At 46.0% G+C, this 23,722-nt stretch overlaps 2 protein-coding genes across 8 annotated transcripts; one reads left to right on the top strand and one right to left on the bottom strand.

Moving 5' to 3' along the window:
• Nucleotides 1–329: 329 nt before the first annotated feature.
• On the top strand, nt 330–11,342 carry LOC100079824 (CMRF35-like molecule 5). 4 transcript variants are annotated; one of them, XM_029080035.2, is made up of 5 exons: nt 330–861; nt 3,240–3,467; nt 5,344–5,676; nt 8,105–8,213; nt 10,855–11,342. In XM_029080035.2, exons 2-5 carry the CDS (start codon nt 3,428–3,430, stop codon nt 11,009–11,011), a joined length of 639 nt encoding a protein of 212 aa, XP_028935868.1. In that variant the 5' UTR covers nt 330–861; nt 3,240–3,427; the 3' UTR covers nt 11,012–11,342. The 4 variants fall into 4 exon arrangements, with proteins under 4 accessions (XP_028935868.1, XP_028935866.1, XP_028935865.1 ...); XM_029080033.2 differs by having other exon boundaries at nt 330–1,194; nt 3,274–3,467; XM_029080032.2 differs by having other exon boundaries at nt 330–1,194.
• Nucleotides 11,343–13,464: 2,122 nt separating this feature from the next.
• On the bottom strand, nt 13,465–22,221 carry LOC100079851 (CMRF35-like molecule 8). 4 transcript variants are annotated; one of them, XM_039914240.1, is made up of 8 exons: nt 21,967–22,221; nt 21,621–21,865; nt 20,063–20,395; nt 18,409–18,511; nt 16,923–17,035; nt 15,987–16,024; nt 14,993–15,085; nt 13,465–13,810 (listed from the first exon to the last, which is right to left on the bottom strand). In XM_039914240.1, the coding sequence occupies exons 2-8, from the start codon at nt 21,658–21,660 to the stop codon at nt 13,667–13,669; spliced, it is 864 nt and encodes a 287-aa protein (XP_039770174.1). In that variant the 5' UTR covers nt 21,661–21,865; nt 21,967–22,221; the 3' UTR covers nt 13,465–13,666. The 4 variants fall into 4 exon arrangements, with proteins under 4 accessions (XP_039770174.1, XP_028935859.1, XP_007664684.2 ...); XM_029080026.2 differs by lacking the exon at nt 21,967–22,221 and having other exon boundaries at nt 21,621–21,957; XM_007666494.3 differs by lacking the exons at nt 21,621–21,865; nt 21,967–22,221 and having other exon boundaries at nt 20,063–20,842.
• Between the last annotated feature and the right edge of the window lie 1,501 nt (nt 22,222–23,722).

The raw sequence follows: 23,722 nt of genomic DNA, 5'->3' as shown, positions 1-23,722 counted from the left end.
GTGGTTAGAGCACGGGCCTGGGAACCAGAAGGACCTGGGTGCTAGTCTCAGCTCTGCCACTTGTCTTCTGTGTGACTCTGGGCAAATCATCTAACTTCTCTGTGTCTTGGCTACCTCATCTGTAAAATGAGAATGAAGACTGGGATCACCATTTAGGACAGGCACTGTGTCCTACCTGATAAGTTTGTATCTACCCCAGCTCTTAGTACAGTGCCTGGCACATAGTGAGAGCTTAACAAAGACCATAAAATTAAAAAAATAGATTGATTTCTCTGGTCCTATACTGGGGGGATTCTTCATTTAGACAGATACAACCTTTCCAATGTCTCAGTCTATCCAGCAAAATGCCCACCCTGCTCAGCCCTGGGCAATTTTGTAGAAAACATTACATGCAAGCAGGGTAAGAAAACCACTCTTAACCAGTCTTACTCCATTTTGGTTTCAGTCTTCATTTTGCATTAATCTTCCTTGTTTTTCTAATCATGCTTCAGCTGCACCCTTCCCCATCTTCAATTTCAACCACTACTCTGTCCTCAATTAAGAAAATGGGAGTTCACTTAATTGGATTCAGTTGTTGGTGTGAAGGAGCACAGCTCCCACCACAGACTATAAATAGCTGCCTCCCACAGTCCCCCACTCCTCCAGCTCTCAGTGATGAGGTTGAGCATGGTTTTAGGGTCTCAGATTCTGTTTGTCCTCACCCATAGAGATCTGTATTAAATAGTGTCATTTAAAAAAAAAAAACCAACAAAAGTTCCTGTACCATGTTGATGCCACTTGATTTCTTTTGGACTTAACAAGGGTCACCATCTGGCTCGTCCCGTTATTCTCCCAAGCTTTTGCTTACCCTGATCTCTACAGGTCGGAAGCCTAATTATTATTATTGTATTTGTTAAGAACTTACTGTATGTTAGGCATTGTGCTGAGCACTGAGGGAGATTCAAGATATTCAAGGAGGATGTAGTCCCTGACCCACATAGGGCTAAGTAGAAGGAGAAGGAGTTTCTTTGCTTGGAGGAAGAAGAATGAGAAACTGACAGTCTTAGCAAAGCTCATCCTCTTCTGGTAGCCGGTCTATTTAGGGGACGGAGTAAGAAGGAAGCTACCGTGAATATACTCTCTCTGAAAATACTGATTATGGTATTTGTTCAACTCTGGGCTGACCAACATACTAAGCACTAGGATAGAGAAAAGGTAAGTTTGTTGTGAGCAGGGAATGTGTCTGTTATTTTATTGTTCACTCCCAAGTGCATAATACAGTGCTTTACCCTCAGTAAGCACTCAATAAATATGAATGAAAGGTAGATTGGACACAGTCCTTGTCCCACATGGGGCTCATAGGCTAAGAGGGAAGAAGAACAGGGATTCAAACCCCATTTTATAGGTGAGGAATCTGAGATGTAAATAAGTGACTGCCGCAGGGCCACACAGCCAGATAGCGTTGGAGTTGGAATTAGATTCTAAGTCCTCTGACTCTTAGGTCTGGGCTTTTTCCCACATGGCCACAGTGCTTCCCATTCTGGTGCCTCCATCTGGCTGGGTCCACAGTTGGAGCCCTTTCTCCCAGGATGCCTCAGATTCTTCAAGGGAAGAGGGGCACCTTTCTGGGGTCAGTGTCCAGCACACTTCTTTCCTTCCTCCTTCAACGCCCTGAAACCCAGCTACTTACCAGATACTCAGATTCCCAGAAACTCAGAGGCTGGACAGAAGGAGGAAGGTCAGTCCAGGAAATGCTGGAGTAGTATGAGAGGCGCAGGGGGTTGAGAGGTGATGGCACAGTTCACTAATCCCCCTTCCTGCTCTCTCCCTCTCCTATCTCCTCTCTGTACTGTCCTCCAGTGGTGCTTGGCACCCCCAGACAGTCTGGAAAGGGAAACAGAACTGGATAAAGGAGTGGGCTTGACTAGGGGCAGAAGAAGGTGGTAAAGATCAATTTGGGGGGGCATGGTGGCCCAGGGAGAAAACAAGCACACTTCAGGGAACTTGCTTCTGTCTGCTGAAATGACAAAGGGCAAAGGATTGTACTTAAAACATAACGGTATTCTCGGGTCTCTGGTGTGAGTTTGAATTAATTCATTCAGTCACTTTTACTGAGTGCTTATTGTGGGCAGAGCACTGTGTTAAGCGCTTGGGAGAGAAAATACAGCAATAAACAGACACAGTCCCTGATGAATTTCCAAGGAACAGGAGCTGCAGAGGGGACAATAAGGAAGGTGTATATGGAAGAGGCAAGTCATTTAACGACTGTGCGACTTTTGGCAAGTCATCTAACTTCTCTAAGCCTGAGTTTCCTCATCTGTAAAATGGGGATCCAATCTTCCTCGTGCTTAGATTGTGAGCCCCAAGTGGGATAGGAACGGTGTCACTAGTATTTTGTGTTTGGCTTTGGCTCCTCCAATGGGTTGGATTTGCTGTGAGTCACTCGCATTAGGTCTGGGCACAAAGGGGCAGGATGGTCTATCTTAGTGGCTGACATTTCCGCGGGAGGAGCACAGCCCAACTCCCTGAAATCCAGTGTGCTCCCCACACCCCTACCCACACCCCCCACCACATTGCACCCCCACACAGAACTGCTGCAGCAGCAGAGGGCAGAGCTCCTGATGCCCAGGCTTCATACTCTGAGATGCCCACGCTTCAGACGCCTACAGAGGAAAGGCCTTTTGGCCACAGAAACAAACCAGGGAGCTCTCAACCCCAGATTTTGCAGAGCAGCTCCAGCAGAATCCTAGGAAGAGTCATCAATCAGGTCCAGGAATTAATCTGTCATTCATATTTATTGAGTGCTTACTGTGTGCTGAGCACTGTACTAAGCACTTGGGAGACTAGAACAGAGTTAGTAGACGGGTTTCTGACTCACAGTGAGCTCACAGTATAGAGGGGAAGACAGACATTAATATAAATAAATAAATTATAGATAAGTGCTGTGAGGCTGAAGGAGGGGTGAATAAAGGGGACAAATAAGGCAATGCAGAAGGGAGTGGGAGAATAGGAAATGAGGGCCTAGTAGGGGAAGACCTCTTGTGAAGGAGTTGTGCTTTCAGTAAGGTTTCGAAGGTGGGGAGAGTGAAATAAATGAGATTAAGATAAGATAGATGAGACAGAGATCCAGAAAGTAGCCAGACCCCAGAACAGCAGAAGTACAATTCTTGAAGGCTGGGATTTGTTCTTTTCTGGTGTTTCTCTGTGAAAAGAAGGGTTGTGACACGTGTCTTAGATTGCTGGGTTTTGTCTAATTTCAGATTTCTCTCATCACCCACTTCTCCCCTCCAACAGTCAGAAAGCAAACACCGGAAGTAAATGAGGAGAAAGATCATAAAGGGAAGTGAAAGGATTAAAATTTCAATTCTCCAGAGCAAACTAGCCTATTCCCAGGGACCCACCACACTTCATTTTTGCTGTCAGAAGAACAAGATTAGAAGACAGGACAATGCATCTACCTTGGACTCTGCTTTTTCTCTTGCTACCCTGTAAGTGCGTTTGGGTCTCCGGCCCGAGGAAGGCTAATCTGAGGGTGGGGGAGAAGGAAGAGTAGAGGAAATAGGTCATGGGGGAAGAGAAATAATGGGGAAATCACTGGGGATTCTTCTAAGGAGTCCAGAGAAACTGGATGATGATCCCTGATTCTAGGAAATCCATCTGAATGACTTGAAGATTCCCTCGAGGAACGTTTGCTGAGGGATGGGAATGAACTCTTCTCAAAGCTTGACAGTCGGGCTGGGATCCCGAAAATAGTGGTAATGGTTGTGGTAGCAATAATAGTAATAGTATTAATATTAGTAATAATAGCAGTACTAGTCACTAATAACTGTGGTATTTAAGGAATTTAAGTGCTATGTGCCAGTCACTGTACTAATCCCTGGGGTAGATACAAGCAAATCATGTTGGACACAATCCAGGTGCCACACGAGGCTCACAGTCTTAGTTCCCATTTTACAGATGAGGGAACTGAGGCACAGAGAAACGAAGCCACTTGTGACGTGGCCAAGATTCAAACCCATATCCTTCTGACTCCCAGGCCTATGTTCTACCCATTCTAGTACCAGCAGTAATAGTAACAGGTGCAGATGAAGCACTGGATAGGGATACGCAAGTGAAACTTAAACAGAGCTCCTGGCCTTCCAGGGGCTCCAGGTCTAAAAACAAGGTAGAGAAGGGATTGGTGGCAGATAGGAAAGAGAAAATGACATAAATACTAAATAATATAAAAGAAAAAGTTCAGAGCCAAACTGGTCCAGCGGTCCAGGGGACCTGTTGGAGCCTCCAGATGAAGCCACCCGGATCAGACCTTGTCCACAAAAGGAAAAAGGAGAATGTCTGATGCCTGTAATCTTGGAACTAGGAAAGACTTGGGGGAAGAGCGGGCACTGAGGAGGAACTGGAAGAGGTTGGGGAATCCACCCAGTGGAGAGGGGGGTTTCCACTTAAATAAAGCCAGGGTCATTGAAGACCACAGGTGAGAAATGAGGAGCAGAATGGACCTGGGTAGGACCAAGGAAGGCTGAGGGGGTGGATTTGGGCAGTGGAGAGAGGATCCGTTAAGTGGGTGTGAGGTGGGCACTATAGCGGAAGAATCTGATGGTGAGAAAGAGAGAGAGAGGAATTGGGTTCTAGGAGTAAACATTTGAAACAACCAAAGGACAACAGGCAGAGAGGCAGAAAAGGGAAACAGAACTGGGCAAAGAAGTGGGGGTGGAGAGGAGCACGTGTGGGAAGAAGATGGTAAAGATCGATTTGGGGGCATCGTGGCCCAGAGAGAAAACAAGCATGCTTCAGTGTACTTGCTTCACCCTGTGGAAATGACAAAGAGTTCAGGATTATGCTTAAAATGTTGCAAGATTCTGGGTTTCTGGTGTTGGTTTGAATGTCCCAGGGATAGAAGCTGCAGAAGGGAGGGAAGTGGTGGTGTGTATGTGGACGAGGCAAGTCATTTAACTGCTCTGTGACCTTGGACAAGTCATGTAATTCTTCTGTGCCTGAGTTTCCTCATATGTAAAACGCAGATCAAATCTCCCTCACATTTAGATTTAGTTCCTGTCCCTGTGCAAGACAGGAACTGTTACTAGCATTTCATTGCTTTCTTTGGTTCCTCAATGGGTTGAGTTCCTCTGTGGGTCACTCCCATTATCGCCCTCAGAGTTCCTGATGCCCAGGTCCAGGTTTCATCCTGTTGGATGTCCACCCTGTCCTTCTACCTGATGACAGTTTCCACAATTCGGCTGGCTCCCCCAGTGTACAGAGTCCAATGGGGGCCCCATTCCTTTGGGCCCGGTAAACTGAAGGAACCAGAACCTCCCTCCCCCATCAGAGAGAGAGGAGATGGGGACACGGGATTGTGTTTTCCAGGCTGTTTTCTGGTGAGAGACTTCACGGAGGTGAAGGGCATCATGGGAGGATCCCTGAGCATGCAGTGCCCGTATGAAGAGAAACACAGGACGCATGGCAAATCCTGGTGCAAAGGATCCAGTCTGGTATTCTGTATCACCCTGCTTGAAACCAACGGGTCAGAGGGAGAGGTGAAGAAGGGCCGAGTGGCCATCAGAGACAATCACCAGAATCTCATATTCTCAGTGACCATGGAGAACCTGTCAGCAGACGATGCTGCCTCTTATGCCTGTGGGATTGATGAACCCTTTAGTTTTGAACCCCTGTTGTGGTTTACAGTGTCTATCTCCCAAGGTGAGAGTCCTTTATTCCTGGCGCCAGGGGTCTTGAATGTGTACTGTTTGCCCTATCCAACCTCTACAAGGAATAGTTCAGTGCTCAAGCCCCTGGCTTATTCTCACTGTGCCTATTTGGGTGCAGGAGAGAGTGGGACTATGAATACGTGTGTAGGAGGTTATTTGTTGATACTCTTGACTGTGCTCATGCCTGGGAAAATGTGTGGATGTTTACAAATGTTTGTGCGTACCCAATAATTATGTGTATGTATGTGTGTGTGCGTGAGTGAATACATGGATTTAGACAAAGCCTTAAAGCACTCGATCCTAGTTTACCTCGCTGCTCTCCTACTACGACCCAGCCAACATACTTTCCTCTAATGCCAACTTACTCACTGTTCCTCAGTCTCATCTGTCACACCAGTGGCAACTCACCCATGTCCTGCTTCTGACCTGAAACATCCTCCCTCTTCATGTCCGACAAAGCCATGTAAAAAACATGTCTCCTCCAAGAAGCCTCCCCCGACTAAGCCCTCATTTCCTCTTCTCCCACTCCTTTTTGTATTGCTCTTACACTTGAATTTGCATCTTTCATTCACCCCTCCCTCAGCCCCACAACACTTAAAGAAAATATCCATGATTTATTCATTTATAGTAATATCTCTATCCCCCTTTAGACTGTAAACTCATTGTGGGCAGAGAACACATCTATCAGTCTGTTATACTGAAATCTCCCAAGTGCTTAGTACAGTACTCTGCACAAAGTTACCACTCAATAAATGTGACTGATTGTTTAATGTGTGTGTGTGTACGTGTGTGTGAGAATATGAGGCTGTGCATTTAGACTGTGAGCCCCATACACACATATAATTCTTTTATATCTTCCCCTGTACAATACAGTGCTTGATACATAGAAAGAGATTGAGACCCCCACAACTGATGATTGTTATTATTTTTATTAGTAGTAGTGATATTCTAAAATGGATGTGTTGAGATTTTCAGAGCCAAGACTTTTCTCTAACCAGGACTAACCAGCTATGAACAAGAGAGTGGGGTGAGGGGATGGGAGAATCTATGGAGTTTGAGAACTGAGAAGCCTACACTAATACGTTAAAAATCTATATATGGACCTCACCCATCTTCCCACTCTGGTATTAATGCAGCTGAGGAGGCTAATTTTTGGACTGACCACCTTATGAACACTTAGAAATTAGCTTCCTCGAGGCCGTAAGCTCATAGAGGACAAAGAAAGTGCTATACCAACTCAGTTGCATTGTACTCTCCCAAGCACTTAGTTCAGTGCTCTGTACACAGTAAGCGTTCAATAAACACGATTGAATGATACAGTATTTTTAAAGTGCTTACTGTGTGCCGAGCACTGTTCTGAGCGCTGAGGTAGATAAAAAGTTGTCAGGTTGTTCCACTTGGGGCTCAAAGTCTTAATCCCCATTTTACAGATGAGGTAACTGAGGCACAGAGAAGTTGTGACTTTCATTCATTCATTCAATAGTATTTATTGAGCGCTTACTATGTGCAGAGCACTGTACTAAGCGCTTGGGATGAACAAGTCGGCAACAGATAGAGACGGTCCCTGCCGTTTGACGGGCTTACAGTCTAATCGGGGGAGACGGACAGACAAGAACAATGTCAATAAACAGCGTCAAGGGGAAGAACATCTCGTAAAAACCGATGGCAACTAAATAGAATCAAGGTGATGTACAATTCATTAACAAAATAAATAGGGTAACGAAAATATATACAGTTGAGCGGACGAGTACGGTGCTGTGGGGATGGGAAGGGAGAGGTGGAGGAGCAGAGGGAAAAGGGGAAAATGAGGCTTTAGCTGCGGAGAGGTAAAGGGGGGATGGCAGAGGGAGTAGAGGGGGAAGAGGAGCTCAGTCTGGGAACGCCTCTTGGAGGGGGTGATTTTTAAGTAAGGTTTTGAAGAGGGAAGTAAGGTTGACTTGCCCAAAGCCACACAGCAGACAAGCAGCGGAGCCGGGATTTGAACCCACGTCCTCTGACTCCCAAGCTCATGCTCTTTCCACTAAGCCACACTGTTTCATGAATTGCATAGATGAGTGCTTAGAGGTAAAAGCAAGGCTGGTGAACTCCCCTCTCCCCATGTACCCCCAAACCCTGAGTAGATAGCAGAAAAGGGATCTTTCAAGCTCTGTTGGAAAAGGTGGAGTCGCAAACACTTAGCATCCCACCAGGCCCTGCCCATCCCAATGCATATCCCTCTTCTTCCTCTAATTCACCATGGCCCATCCTCCTCCATCCCCACTGCCCAGGGCAGAAGTCTTAGCTGCCAGACTTCATAGACACCCTGCTCTGGAAGAGACCCCAAGCCCCCTGAAACGTAGAGCTGGCAGTGGGCTGGAAGGCTGAGAAGAGTGGGTCAGGCGGAAGAGTGACTCACGTTGTGGTGCAATTTGTGTGTTTAGAAACGGTGGTGAAAACAAGCAAGGCAGCAACATGGACTGCTGAAATAACAAACACTACACAAGGGTTACTGGACGGTAATTTGCCTAAAGACAAAAACTCTCCTAGAAGGTAAGGCGAGTTCCTTAGTCTCATTCCTTCATTTATTCATTCAATGGTATTTGTTGAGCATTTACTGTGTGCACAACGCTGTTACTAAGTTCTTGGGAGAGTACAGTACAGTAGTAAATAGTGACATTCCCAACCCACAGAGAGCTAGAGGCAGGGAGACAGACATCAATACAAATAAATAAAATTTTGGATGTGTCCATAAGTGCCATGGGGCTGGAAAAGGGGAAGAGCAAAGGGAGCAAGTCAGGGCGACGCAGAAGGGAGTGGGAGATGAGGAAAAGTGGGGTTAAGTCTGGGAAGGCCTCTTGGAGGAGATGTGCCATCATTAAGGCTTTGAAGCTGGGGAGAGTAGTTGTCTGTCAGATTAAGAGGAGGAAGGGCCTTCCAAACCCGAGGCAGGACGTGGGCTAGGAGTCGGCAGCAAGACAGGTGAGATGGAGGCACTTTGAGAAGGTTAGTGCTAGAGAAGTGAAGTGTGCAGGATGGGGTGTAGAAGGAGAGAAATGAAGTGAAATAGGAGGGGGCAAGGTGATTGAGTGCTTTGAAGCCAATGGTGAGGAGTTTTTGTTTGATGCCGAGGTGGATGGGCAACTACCGAATTTTTCTGAGGAGGGGGGAGACTCTTAAAATAAAAATGCCATAATTATTATTATTTAATCACTCATTCATATTTATTGAGTTTTACTGTGTGCAAAGCACTGTACTAAGCACTTGGGAAAGTACAATATAACAATAAACAGACACATTCCCTGCCCACAATAAACTCACAATCTAGATGGGAAAGAAATATTAACATAAGCAAATAAATCAATAAATTACAGATAGGTACTTAAATGCTCAATCAATAGTATCTACTGAGCACTTACTGTGTAGAATCAATCAAGTGATAGAGGTATTTATTACTAATAATGTTGGTATCTGTTAAGCGCTTACTATGTGCAGAGCACTGTTCTAAGCGCTGGGGGCGATACAGGGTAATCAGGTTGTCCCACGTGAGGCTCACAGTTAATCCCTATTTTACAGATGAGATAACTGAGGCACAGAGAAGTTAAATGAGCATTTAATATAAGCAGAGCACTGTTCTAAGCACTTAGGAGAGGACAATATAACAGAATTAGCAGATACGTTCGCTGCCCATGCAGAACACTGTACTAAGTGACTGTGAGAATACAATACAACAGAATTAGTGGTCATGTTCCCTGTCCATAATGAGCTTGCAGTTGAGAGGACTCCCATCCCCTGCCACCCAACACACACACACTCACTATCCTCGGTGAAAAATGATCCATCAAGGAGCTGGAATGTCACTCTCCTCTTCTTCTTCCCGAGGCAGAGATCCAGTCCATCCGCCCCACTATTGGTCATCATAGCCACTGGATCTCTCCCTCTTCAGTCACCTCTGAGCCTCCAAATATAAAATTCAGCCCCCGAGCCATAATTCTTTAGCTCATCAATAACAGAAAAAGCACGCGTCAGAGTGGGTTTGCAATGTCTTGTCTTAGGCTGTCCAATCGTCTCTGACCCATAGCAACTCTCGGGACACATCTCTCCCAGAGTGTCCCACCTCCATCTGCAATCGTTCTGATAGTGGATCCATAGAGTTTTCAAACTACCATTTTTGCTATCTCCTTCTGTCTCCCTTTTCCACAGAGGGCTCGATTGGGGGTGTGTGTATATAGATTACAATCTCTTCTGATGTTAAAGCACAACTGTATTTTCTTCAGCAGCCCGCTTGCCGCTTTCCTACTTTAAAAAGAGGAATTCATCCCTGAGGCATAGCTGATTCCTTGTCTTCTTGGGGGTTTTGACCTTCAAGATTACCACTGATGGATTCTGAGAAATCAACCCCTGATAGTTGGAAGACCCCAGAAGTCATATTAAACTGGTTTGTGGAGTGATTCCAGGACTCTCAACTGAGGGAGGGGGTGATGTTGATGATGATGGGGAAGGGCAGGCCACACCCTTCCAATGAAATCTTCCCAGGCCCTAAAGAGCCAAACCTTATGGAAAGAGCATGGGCCTCAGGGTCAGAGGACCTGGGTTCTAATCCCAGGACTGCCTCTTTTCTGCTGCGAGATCTTGGCCGACTAACTTCACTTCTTTGTGCCTCAATTTCCTCACCTGAAAAATGGGAATTAAATCCTACTCCCTCCTACTTAGACTGTGTCCTACAAGGGACAGGGACTCTGGACAACCAGAATAGCTTGTATCCTTGGGTAAGTCATTAAACTTCCCCATTTCTCACATATCTCATCTGTAAAATGAGAAGTAAGACTCTGAGCCCCATAAGGGACATGGACTGTGTCCAACCTGAATTTCTTGTACTTACCCCAGTGCTTAGAACAGTGCCTGGCATATAGCAAATGCTTAGCAAATACCTTATAAAAAGAAATCCACCCCAGGACTTAGTACATCACTTGGCATTAGTAAATGTTTAATATGAAATAATATTAATAATTTGAGTGCTCACTGTACTTTCAGAATTCTAGACTGTGAGCTCATTATGGGCAAGTAATGTATCTGTTGTTGTATTGTACTCTCCCAAATGCTTATTACAATGTTTTGCACACAGTTACCGCTCAATAAATGTAATTGAATGAATGGACAGACTGGCTGAGGGGATGTCAATCCTTATCTCCAGAACTTTTCCACACAGGTCATCTCTCAGCAACGTCTTTGTGGTCCTGATCTTCCTCACCAGCTTGAAGCTGCCCATCTTCCTGAGCTTGGTCTCAATGGTCATCTGGATGAAGAGATTGCAGAGGAGGCAGAGGGCAGCAGGTGCCCATCACCACTGAGGAACTCTTGCTTTTCATCCCAACATCCACCCACAGGGCCCGAGGTTCTGGACGCTCAATGAGCAGAGCCTGCATCATCTGACAACCTGCTTCCAAGGAGGGTGGGGAGGGCTGGGGCCGGATCACCCAAACCGGGCATCTCTCCAGATGTTCTCCACAGGACAGCATGGAAAGCGGCAAGCAGCAGGGACTCTAACCACCCAGGACTAACTTCTGCCTGGCCCAAGAATAGATCAACCCTGTTCTTGTGAAGGCCCAGAGTGATCCACTCGCTAAAATGCACAGTGATCAATAGACTCAGAATAAAAACTGACACCAAGTGGCCTCTTGATATTCTGTATGAGCTTTTTGCTGTCATCTCTCAGAACCTTAAATTGGTTTCTCTCACCTTCCCTCAAAGTGGATTTTATATATATATATCCCACTCCAGTGGAAAAACAGTTCCTGCAGGTATGGCTTCTTTTAAATCCTCAATTCTAAATATTTAGGTATTTTAAAAACAGAGGGAGGTCAAGAACTGGGAAACCAGATTACTTCATCAAGGGTAGTTATTGAGTATTTACCGTGGGCAGAGCACTGTAATAAGCACTTGGGAGAGTACAGTATTACAAAGTTGGTAGCATTTAATAGGATTAAAAGCATCTTCTGAACACTGGAACAAGAATAGAAGAAACTCTAGATGCCAAGCGATCTTTTCTTCCCTTGCCTGGAATTCCTCCCAAACTTAATCACTCTCAGAGTTGTTGAAAAGTTACCCTGACAATTTTTCATTCATGTTATCTGTTAAGCACTTTCCATGGGCCAGGCACTGTAGTAAACACTGGTGTAGGTACAAACTGAGCAAGTTGGAAACAGCCCATATGTCTAAATAATCCCTGGATTATCTTTCTAAAATGTTGCTCAGCACATGCCTCTTCCACTCCTCAAAATCCCCAATATTTAGCCATTTATATTAAAACAAAAATCCCTGAATTTTGGCTTCAAGGATCTCCACCAGTTCGGTCCCTCTTTCTTCTCAGTTCTCTCCACCCATTGCCCAGCTTGCCATCTTTGTTCCTCCCCAGTTAGCCTTCTTACTTGACCTTGCTCTCAACTGGGTACGAGATAGGTGTGTATCTAACTAGCGAATGGCCCAACGCTTTCCATAAAGTCACATTTATTGTTGTATTGTACTTTCCCAAGCACTTAATACAGTGCTCAGCACACACTGTACTTGGACCACCTTGGACTCCCTCCCCTTCTAATTTTTCCAGATCACTGCTCTCCCCTTCTTCAAAAACCCTCAATTAATCATTCAGTGGTGTTTATTGAGCATTTACTATGTGCAGACCCCTGTACTAAGCACTTGAGAGGACAAAGCAACAGAATTAGCAGACACATTCCCTGCCATAACGAGTTTATAGTCTAGACATTAATATGAGGCTGTAAACTCATTTTGGGCAGCTAATGTCTGTTTATTGTTGTATTGTACTCTCCCGCATGCTTAGTACAGTGCTCTGCATACAGTAAGCACTCAATAAATACGATTGAATGAATGACTAAAATAATATGAAGGCCCTTCTGAAAACTCATCTATCCAGGAGGCCTTTCCCAATTAATCTTGGTCTTCCCAGATCCTATCAATTCAACATCCACAAATGTGTTCTTACTCTTACCCTTAGCAATTTCTGTTTATGTCGACTTCCATCTACTTGCACTTATATTTTCTTTCTGATTCTGCACTACTCCTGTGATCTACAGCTTAACTTTATTCTTCCTTCCGCTAAAAATACTTGTACTACGTGAATATCTTTCTGTTTCCCCCAATTCGATTGTAAACTTCTTGAAGGCAGGGACTGTCTCTTCTATTTTTATGGGACTAGCCCAGTGTTCCTTATTCACTCTGCTGCTGGGATGATTTGTCTAAAAAAAGTTCAGCCCATGTCTCCCCACTCCTCAAGAACCTCCAGTGGTTGTCGATCCACCTCTGCAAAAACAGAAACCCCTTTTTGTACTTAATTAGCGATTTCCTTCCTACCTTACCTTGCTGATTTCCTACTACAATCTAACCCACACAATCCATTCTTCTAAGGCCAACTAGTAGCCCACAGCCGACCCCTCGTCCACGTCCTGCCTCTGGCCTGGAACTCCCTCTCCCTCCACAGACACCAGACCACCGCTCTTCTGATCTTCAAAGGCTTCTTAAAACCACAGCCCTTCCAAGAAGCCTCCCCCGACTAAGCCTGCCTTTCCCCCTAATCTATCTCCCTTCTGAATCACCTACACACCTACCTATCCTCAGAGCACTTAAGTACATATCCATAATTTATATTACTATCTGACTCCCCCTCAAGACTATAAGCTCCTCATGGGCAGAGATCATGCCTACCCATTCTGTTTTACTCTCCCAACTGCTTAGTACAGCGCTCTTCCTAAATGCCCAGTAAGTATTACTGATTCACTGATTTCTCTGAAGAGTGATGCTTAATAAGTATCATTTATTGATTGATTAGGATAAAAGTTCTCCGAAGGCAGGACCAAACCATGTCCGTTTTTACACAGGATGATACCAGCCCCCAGAGAGAACTCTTCTGCTGGAAGCGTGAAGAGAAGAAAGATGAACTCAGGAACTGAAGCTGGAGTAGAATGTGTGAGACAGGTACGAGAGGTTGCAGTCTAAGTCTTCTTTATCTGAATATAGTCTGTTTCCTCAGTATGTTCCTGCTTGGAGATCCAACGCGACAAGTTGCTAGAGGTGGTGGCTGGGTTCAAATGGGAAAGAGACAATGTGACGTAGTTATCATCTTCCTTGCTGGATGCCTGCAGGTGAAATCAGCAGAGGGGTCAGAGATTCACTGTGGGGCCACCAGAGGAATTTAGAAGTCACTTTCTGCTTTGTTTAACAGGAAGACTCCACAACGTGGGGCCCGAGATTTGGTCTTCCCCAAGAAAGGGATTATTCTGCCACCCGTGTTCTGTTCGACCTTGAGCAAGTCACTTAACTTCTCTGTACCTCAGTTCCCTCGTTTGTAAAAGGAGGATTAAGACTGTGAGCCCCATGTGGGACTTGGACTGTATCTATCCTGGTAAGCTTATGTGTACCCCAGCGTTTAGTACAGTGCCTGGCACACTGTAAGCATCTAATGTCATTAAAAAAATCTCTGTTCTCTGAGGCCTGATGTGCTGGGAACTTCTGGGAGCAGCTGAGCAAGGGGAAGCCCAGTGTAATGAAAGTCTACGTGTGTTTAGGTTTGTTGGTTTGAGGTTTTGTTCCAAGAAGAAGAAGTTGTATCTATGACGTGGGCAAAGCAGACTGTAATTCAACAAAGCATTCTGCTTTGGTTCCGTGTGTTTTGGGGATTTGCTAATTAACAGCTTCACATCCAGAAATATAAAAATAAATCAGTGGTCACTATCAGTGGATCCTTACACTGAAGAACACTTTTTGGTGGTGCTTCCCTGACCAGTAATTTATTTTTGTGTCTGTCTCCCCTGATAGACAAGCACAAATATAAATAAATTATGGATATGTACATAAGTGCTGTGGGGCTGAGGGAGGAGTGAACAAAGGGTGCAAATCCAAATTCAAAGGCAACCATGTACAAGAAGAGAAAATGAGGACTTAGGGAAGTTCTTTTGGAAGAGATGTGCTTTTAACAGGGTTTTAAGGTGGGGAGAGTGATTGTCGGTTATGAGGAGAGATGACGTTCCAGGCCAGAGGCAGGACGTGGGTGAGAAGTCAGTGATGAGATAGACGAGATTGAGGTTCAGTGAGTAGATTGGCATTAGAGGAGTGAAGTGTGCAGGCTGCGTGGTAGTAGGAAATCAGCAAGGTGGGAGCAAGGTGATTATGTGTTATGAAGCCAATGGTAAGGTGTTTCTGTTCGATGCTGAGGTGGATGGCCAACCCCCGGAGGTTCTTGAGAAGGGGGAAACACGAACCGAACAGTTGAAAATGAAGCATTAGAGCGAACGCAATGAGAGACATTCTCCAGGACATACCGCTGTGTCACTGCCAGGTGATTTCATTATTCGGGCTTTTGACTGCAACTCCAGATTTTCGTAACAAAGATCATCCACCGTCCTCTCTGGAACCTGTAGCCAGAACAGTCTGTGGTTGGCTGCTCAGAGCTGGTTGTCACTCCCTTGCTACTCTGTTATATTGTGCTCTCCCAAGCGCTCAGTACAGTGTTCTGCACACAGTGGGTGCTCAATAAATATCATCAGTTGATAGCTCCCCTCTAGAATGCAAGCTAGTTGTAGGTGGGCAATATGTCTATTTATTGTTATATTGTATTCTCCCAAGTGCTTAGTATAGTGCTCTGCATAGAGTTAGTGCTCAATAAATACTGATTGACTGCCCAGGTTTGAGTGGTCATTGGAGGGAGATTCTCTTTCTCCTGTCAGACTGAGATCTCCCCTTTGCCCCTATTTCTTCTCCCTCCACTGTCTTAGATGCTCAGCAGCTTGAGCCCAGGGTAAAGGCAGGCTTTGAACTAGTGGAAACAGCACAGGCCTGGGAGTCAGAGGACCTGGGTTCTAATCCTGCCTCCTCCACCTGTCTGCAGGGTGACTTTGGTTAAGTCACTTCTCTGTGCCTCAGTTTTCTCATGTATAAAATGGTGATTAAACCCCCCTCTTTCCAATTTGGACTCTCAGCCCCAGGGACTCGCAAGGGAGTGGGAGAAGAGGAAATGAGGGCTTAGGAAGGGAAGGCCTTTTGGAGGAGATGTACTTTTAATCATGTTTAGAAGTCGGGGACAGTGATCATCTGTCAGATGTGGAGTAGCTTCTTCCAGACCAGAAAATAGGGGCTGTGTCCAACTCGCTTAACTTATATCTACCTCAGCGCTTAGAACAGTGCTTGACACATAGTAAGAGCTTAACAAACACCATTTTCATTACTATCATCATTATCATTATTATTTTGCCGCCCGAGTCTTCCTCTAACCCCATTCTCAGCTACTTTCTTTCCCAGGAAGGACATCTTCCTTACCTGATTGTGTCCTAGAAGCGCCTTTCGTTTCCCATCACCTAACAATGACACAGAAAAATGGGGAACTAGAAACCTCAGACCATGATCATCGCTGTTGTTGACCCATGCGGGGCCAGGTTTATCAACTCTCACACAGAGACTCAACAGGAGAGAGGGAATGATGAGAGCTGGAGGGAGGTAATTCCCATTGGGGCACTTGGGGAAACTGCCCAGGGCCCTTCTTCCTATCCCTGAAGACTTTGTATGCATCCACCATGGGGAAGGGAACCGGTATGACTATGAAAGAGCCCTGACTTCCAGATTTGGGGTTGGAAATACGCCTGAGGGGAGCATTGCTCTTCCTCCAGGGTTCTCGTTCTGGTACTACAAGTCCAGAAATATACTGGGGTTTGGGCCTCTCTCTCTCCTGCCCCTATTGTCGTCACATTCACCTACACCAGAGAGAGGCCTCCAATAGGGCATTCTGTCCCGGGACCACGAGAAGCGGTGTGGCCTAGTGGATAGGACACGGGTCTGGGAGTCGGAAGGCCCCGGAGTCTAATTCCGGCTCCTGCACTTGTCGCTGGTTGACCTCGGACAAGACGCTTCACTTCTCTGGGCCTCAGTTCCCTCATCTGGAAAATGGGGATTAGGACTGTGAGCCCCCCGTGGGTCAATCTGATTACCTTGTATCTACCCCAGCCCTTAGAACAGTGCTTGGCACATAGTGAGCACTTTACAAATACCATTATCATTATTATTACTTCACTTCTCTGGGACTCAGTTACCTCAAATGGAAAATGCGGATGTGGGCCAGGGCCTGTGTCCAAGCTGATTATCTTGCATCTACCCCGGTGCTTAGTACAATGCCTGGCATGTAGTAAGCTTTTAACAAATACCACAGTTATTATTATTATTATTATGGACTCATTTAGGCCCCAGAAACCTGCCACTCACCCTTCTTCCTTCTCAACACCACTCTCCAGCTCAGAAGAGAGACCCCAACCAACAACAGTGATAGCACTGTCAATACGAGGGGCAGCAAGATTTCAGGTTTTTGGAAACCAGATCTGGAAGGAAAAGAAAAGCCTATGGAGCCAGTGCTGTTCATTCTCTTTATCCTTCTATTCATTCATTCATTCAATAGTATTTATTGAGCGCTTACTATGTGCAGAGCACTGTACTAAGCGCTTGGAATGAACAAGTCGGCAACAGATAGAGACAGTCCCTGCCGTTTGACGGGCTTACAGTCTAATCGGGGGAGACAGGCAGACAAGAATAATGGCAATAAATAGAGTCAAGGGGAAGAACATCTCGTAAAAACAATGGCAACTAAATAGAATCAAGGCCATGTACATTTCATTAATAAAATAAATAGGGTAATTCTAGTCATTCAATCATTCAATAGTATTTATTGAGTGCTTACTGTGTGCAAAGCACTGCACTAAGCATGTGGGACTGTACAATAGAACAATAAACAGATATTCCCTCCCCACAACGAGCTTACCTTCACATTAAACAGAAATTCCTTCCCAGTGACTTCTGTACTAGTGGAAAGAGCACAGACCTGGGAGTCAGAGGACCTGGGTTCTAATCCTGGCTCAGCCATTTGTCTGCTGGGTGACCTTGGACAAGTCACTTCACTTCTCTGTGACTCAGTTTCCTCATCTATAAAATGGTGATTCAATCCCCTTTCCCTCTGATTTAGACTTTCCCTCTATCAGCCCTCTTCATCCTCTACACCCCACTTACATTCTTGATTGCTCCAGTTTGTAAGCTTCCTGTGGGCAGGAATGGTGCCTACAAACTCTACCATGCTTCCCTCTCCCAAACATTTAGTCTGGTGCTCTGCACACAATAAGTGCTCAGAAAATAGATTGGTTCCTCAGCTCAGGGCTGGTGCCTAGTTGAGACCCGGGGCTGGTGCTGGAGTAGCCCTTGGCATCGATGTGGACCCCACCCTGACTCTCTACTGACCAGACCTTTGAGTTCTAATCCCAGCTCTACCACTTGCCTGATGCATGATCTTGGACATGTCATTTCAGTTGTCTGTGCCTCAGTTCCCTCATCCGTAAAATGGAGTTTCAGTGCCCATTCTCCCTCCTCCTTAGGCTATGAGCGCCATGTGGAACAAGGACTGTGTCTGATTTGATTGTATTATATGTACGCCAGTGCTTAGAACAAGTGTTTGACAAGAATAAGTACTTAAAAAGTACCATTATTGTTATTAGGAGTAATAATAATAATACTACAACTACTAATGCTATTACAACTCATACTCTTAATCCCCATTTTACAAATGAGGGAACTGAGGCCCAAGGTCAAACAGCAGACTCATGGTGGAGCCGGGATTAGAACCCAGGTCTTTCTGACTCCCAGGCCCATGCTCTATCCACTAAGCCATGCTGCTTCTAAAGTTATTTTTGGTTTGAATTCTCCTTACCCAGAGGGGTGAGACATGGAGACAGGCTCCGCACTGCCCCTTCCAGGAGATCTTGTCATCAGCGTTGACGTTGACGGAGATTTGGCTGTGGTCGACTCATTCTCTAAAATTCAAAATCAGATTTGGCACTTCCCCCATTCCCCAGTAACTCTACAGCCTTGACTTCAAAGCGCTAATCTGAGACCTCTCATATCACCCTCCCCATCTGACTTGGTTTACACCAAAAGGGCAGGCCAGATGACTCTGGAGACCAAAGTCTCCCAGGGACAAAACCAGGACCACTGGAAGGAACGGGGCATCAATTTCACATGGACACCACGCACAAGACTCTGGGACACAACCAGCCCTCAGGTGAGTCCTCAGCCCCTCATACACTTCTTCCCCCAGAGGGAAGGAGAAGGAAAACCTTCTCCGATTGGTGGAGGTGGTTGCTGGAAGATGGCGGGGAGGTGGGCGCTGCAGGAAAGTGGAGTCTGGAACCCACCTCCTGGCACCTTGAGCTGATCCTTGTCTACTGTGTGCCTCAGGTAAGTCACTTACCTTCTCTGGACCTCAGATCCCTCATCTGTAAAATGGGGATTAAGACTGTGAGCCCCAGGTGGGACAGGGACCGAGTCCAACCCGATTATCCTGTAACTTCCCCAGTGCTTAAAATGGTGGCTGGCATATAGTTAGTGCTTAACCAATAACATACTTATTATTTTTATTATTATCATCCTGACTGGCTTCTCCCCATCCAGTCCACTTGCTTTTTTAGGGACCAGACATGGTTCCTTCCACTCCATCTAAAGCACATGATGGACACTGGGGGCTTCTCCCTCCAAATGTGGGTGGCATGAGGCAGGCAGAGGGCTCAGTACAAGGGTGGGGGGCCCTGGCCCTTTAAAAAAAATTGTGGTATTTGTTAAGCACTTATTATGTGCCAGGCACTGTACTAAGGGCTGGGGAGGATACCAGCAAATCGGGTGGAACACAGTCTCTGTTCCCCCTGGGGCTCGCAGTTTCAATCCTCATTTTCCAGATGAGGGAACTGAGGCACAGAGAAGTGAAGTGCCTTATTCTTACTCATGGCCACACAACAGATGAGTGGCAGAGCTGGGATTAGAACCCATGACTTTCTGACTCCCAGGCCCCTGCTCTATCTTGTATGCCATGCCATAGTTTGGCAGATTGTGGGAGCAGATTCTATCTCCTGAAGCAGGGCCCTCTGGGAAAAAGGAGAGGGAGGGACGGTGCCTCTCTGTGCTGGAAGGATGCCTCTGGGGGCTTCAGAAGGGTCCTGGTGCAAGATGGAGAGGCCATGGACACCCTCCGGGCCCTTGGCTGCACAGAAGACGAAATGCCCAGGGGTCTATTCTACTCTGGAGAGGCCCCTAACTCCCCCCACCCCCAGCTCAGGCTAGATCTTCTGACCGGTCCCCAGAAATTCAGTCATCCATCTATTCTGTTGCCACATTCCCATCTCACCCATTCCTGGCTGAGATTTCCCTTGAACCTGGAGCGAGGATAGGAGGATCCAGACAACACACAAGCATGCGCACACACTCACGCACACATTCACCCTTGCCAGGAAGCACCAGTGAGACAAGGGAGAAGAAGATGAAGAAGAGCTTCAGAATCCAAATCCCTGAGGTCCTGAGCAGAGGACCCTCACCTTGGGAGATAGACACTGTAAACCACAAGAGGAGATCTAAGTCAAAGTTCTTGACAATCCCACAGGCGTAAGAGCCGGCATCCTCTGCCGTCAGGTTCTCCACGGTCACTGTGAATCTGCGGTTCAAGCGATTGTCTCTGATGGACACCCGGCCATTCTTCACCTCTTCCTCTGACCCTTTGGTTTCAACGATGGTGGGACAGTCTAACCTACTGGGTCCTTTGCACCAGTATTTCCCACATGTCCTGTATTCCTTCTTATATTGGCATTGCACTCTTAGGGATTTTCCCATGATGCCCTTCATCTCCGTGGAGTCTCTGCTCGGAAAACAGCCTGAAAAACACAACCTCAGGTTCTCATCTCCCCCAACTCTGGGGGTTCTGGGACCTGAGCAGGTGTATCCTCTGCACAAATAGCCCCTAAAGACCTTGTCCTGGATCCCAGAGGGAGGGAGGAGCCAGGAAAACGTCGTTTTAGAGCCCAGGACACAGCACTTGCAGTGTAAAATTCCCATACTCTCCTCAGGAGTAAATCCTCAGAATATTCAGGCAGATTTTTCCCAGAAGTGAATGTCAGAACTGGACTGTCTCATCTCCGTGTCAGCCTCAATCAGTAAGTACTATTTATTAAGTGCTTTCTAGGTGCAGGGTACTATACTAAGCACTTGGGAAAGTACAAGAGTTGGCTGACATGTTCCCTGCTCACAACGAGCAAGCAAATTAGAGGGAGCATAATCCCTACGGAATTCTCCCCTGCTTTCCCCCCTATAGCACAGCTCCTACCTCCACATCAAACAGAAACTCCTTACCAATCAGTCAATTTATTGAGCACTTACTGTGTGCAGAGGACTATACTAAGCGCTCAGGAGAGTACAATATCAAAGAGTTGGTAGACATGTTCCCTACCCACAATGAGCTCACAGTCTAGGGGGGGAAGCAGAATTTATTATAAATAAATTACAGATATGCGCTTACCATAAGTGCTTATGATGGGCTTTAAAGCACTCACACACCTTATGCCCTCCTAATTTATCTCACTGACTTCCTACTACAATCCAGCCCGCACACTTTGCTCCTCTAATGCCATCCTACTCACTGTACTTCAATCTCCTATATCACACCACCGATCCCTTGCCTACATCCTACCTCTGCCCTGGAACACCCTCCCTCTTCATAGCCCACAGACGATCATTCTCCCCTCTTTCAAAGCCATATTAAAACCACATCTCCAAGAGGCTTTCCCCTCATATAAAAGCCCTCATTTCCTCTTCTCTCACTCCCTTTTTTATTCACCCCTCACTCAGCCCACGGCCTTTATGCACGTATCCATAATTTATTGATATTTAATGTATGCATCCCCCTTCTAGAGTGTAAGCTCGGTGTGGGCAGGGAATATGTCTACCAACTCTGCTGTATTGTACTCTCTCTAGCACTTAGTACAGTGTTCTTTCTCAGTAAGAGCTCAAAAAAATGATTGCTTCCACCTCCTCTCCTCATCCCCCTCAGATCTGTCTCCGGTGGGCTGAAGACCCACCTGACAAGTCTACAGGTCTACTCACCTGACAAGTCAAGAAGAAGCAGAGCCAGAGGCAGAAACATTGTCTTGTCCCGTTACCTGTCTGGCTTATTAACCAAAAGCACAGCTGGCTTGGGTTTCAAGAGGACAAAGCAGATCTAGAAGTTTCAAAGGTCCAAATCTCTCATCTCTCCTCTTCCCTTGTTTTTCTTCTCTGCTTCCTTTTTTTCTGTGGTCTTTCAATTCTCAACAGTGGCATCGATCAGGAAAAAAGAAAGCTCTAAATTCCTAACACAAAGCGATAGAAATGTGCAGGATGATACCTTCATCAAAAACAATCATCTCTGCCACACAGTTTGTTTTCACAAAGAAAAATACAAGTTCCCAACCTGTAGCCTGTCGCCTTGCACTGAGGATTCATAGATGTTGTTGCTCCATCTGGATCTGACCAATACCATCCATCTTACCCAGATGGTTGCTCTATTTGTGGTTATGTCACAACTTTTCTGTTGAGCGTGTGCATCAGGCTTGACCTTTTGACTTTTGATGATGGCATCTAGCAAGCTGGGTTCTCTGCAGAGCTGACATCAGGGAATCAATCAATCATATTTATCGATTGCATTTACTGAGGACTTACTGTATGCAGAGCACTGTTCTAAGCACTAGGAGGAGTGTAATATAGCAGAGTTGGTAGACACAATTCCTGCCCACGACCAGCTTAGTCTAGGAGGAGATGTAGGCATTAATATAAATCAATTATGAATACATGCATAAGTGCTGTGGGTCTGAGTGAGGGGTGAATAAAAAAGGGAGTTGGAGAGAGGAAATGAAGGCTTAGTCAGGGAGATGTGCTTTTAATATGGCTTTGAAGTGGGGAGAGTGATCGTCTGTCAGATATGAAGAGGGAGGGTGTTCGAGTTCAGAGGCAGAGGGATCAGCGGTGTGATATAGGAGATCGAAGTACAATGAGTAGATTGGCATGGGAGGACCAAAGGTATGATACATCAGAGTTGATAGATATGTTCCCTGCCCACAGTGAGCTTACAGTCTAGAGAATTCATAGAAGCTCAGATACCTGTTTTTGGTGGCATTCGGAGGGGAACAAGAGAGAATGCTCAGGGGAGAGCCCAATTTGTTATGATATTTGTTAAGCACTTACTATGAGCCAGGCACTGTACAAAACGGAGTAGATACAAGCTAATCAGTTTGAAAGTAGTCCATGAACCACATGGGGTTCATAGTCTTGATCCTTATTTTACGGATGAGATAACTGAGGTATGGAGAAGTCAGGTGACTTGCCCAAAGTCACAGAGCAAACAAGTGTCTGACCTGGGATTGAAATCCAGGTCTTATGTCTCCCAGGCCCATGTTCTTTCCACTAGGCCATGCTACTTCTCATTTAACCCCAGGACTTCTCTCTCTTATTGTCTCCAGACCCTCCAGGGAATTCTCACCCATTTGAATCAGTTTTCGTGTGCTTTGCTCTTTTTGGGGGGAGACTCAGGTCCTTTAAGGAACAGTAAGGGATTCTGACCCTCAGTTGATGACTGTGATCAGACACACTTTCACAGAGAGAAGGCAGTGACTGGTAAAGATGAATAATAATTATGGTGGTCTTTGTTAAGCACTTACTCTGTGCCAAGCACTTGGGTCAGACACAGTCCCTGTCTCACATGGAACTCACAGTCTAAGAGGAGAGAAAACAGATATTGGGTCCCCATTTTCCAAGGCAATATAGCAAGTAAGTGGGAGAACCAGGATTAGACCTGGGTCTCCTCGCTCTTTCTGCTATGCCGTGCTGCTTCCCAAGAGCAAAGGTTGAAAGTGTGCAGATGGAACCGTTCAAACTACCATCACTATAATCATTTTCATCACACAGGTTATTGCTCCTAAAGCCTTCCTGGTGTGTGGTAGAACTAAACCTGATCCACTGATATCCACCTGAGATTCCATCACCATCAGCAATGGCCTAATGGATAGAACCCGAGCCTGGGAGTCAGAAGAACCTGACTTCTGATCCCGACTCTGCCACTTGCCTGCTGTGTAACCTTGGGCCAGTCACTTCACTTCTCTATGCCTCAGTGACCTCATCTGGAAAAAGGGGATTAAGACTGTGAGCCCCACATGGGACAGGGACTGTGTCCA

Source organism: Ornithorhynchus anatinus, chromosome 15 (assembly GCF_004115215.2).
Source record: "Ornithorhynchus anatinus isolate Pmale09 chromosome 15, mOrnAna1.pri.v4, whole genome shotgun sequence".
In the NCBI taxonomy this organism is placed as follows: Eukaryota; Metazoa; Chordata; class Mammalia; order Monotremata; family Ornithorhynchidae; genus Ornithorhynchus; species Ornithorhynchus anatinus.
This window is presented reverse-complemented; position numbering and strand designations above follow the sequence as displayed.

What these genes read in the sequence shown, in the direction of transcription:
- LOC100079851 (XM_007666494.3), bottom strand. Translation starts at nt 20,576, where the DNA reads ATGGGAATTTTACACTGCAAGTGCTGTGTCCTGGGCTCTAAAACGACG. An exon ending in CGCTTCTAGGACACAATCAG is followed by an intron (nt 15,086 to 15,986) that starts GTAAGGAAGATG and finishes TTCTGGCTACAG; the next exon opens with GTTCCAGAGAGGACGGTGGA. An exon ending in CACCTGGCAGTGACACAGCG is followed by an intron (nt 13,811 to 14,992) that starts GTATGTCCTGGA and finishes TTTCACCTGCAG; the next exon opens with GCATCCAGCAAGGAAGATGA.
- LOC100079824 (XM_029080035.2), top strand. Translation starts at nt 3,428, where the DNA reads ATGCATCTACCTTGGACTCTGCTTTTTCTCTTGCTACCCT. An exon ending in GCTTTTTCTCTTGCTACCCT is followed by an intron (nt 3,468 to 5,343) that starts GTAAGTGCGTTT and finishes TGTGTTTTCCAG; the next exon opens with GCTGTTTTCTGGTGAGAGAC. An exon ending in TACAGTGTCTATCTCCCAAG is followed by an intron (nt 5,677 to 8,104) that starts GTGAGAGTCCTT and finishes TTGTGTGTTTAG; the next exon opens with AAACGGTGGTGAAAACAAGC.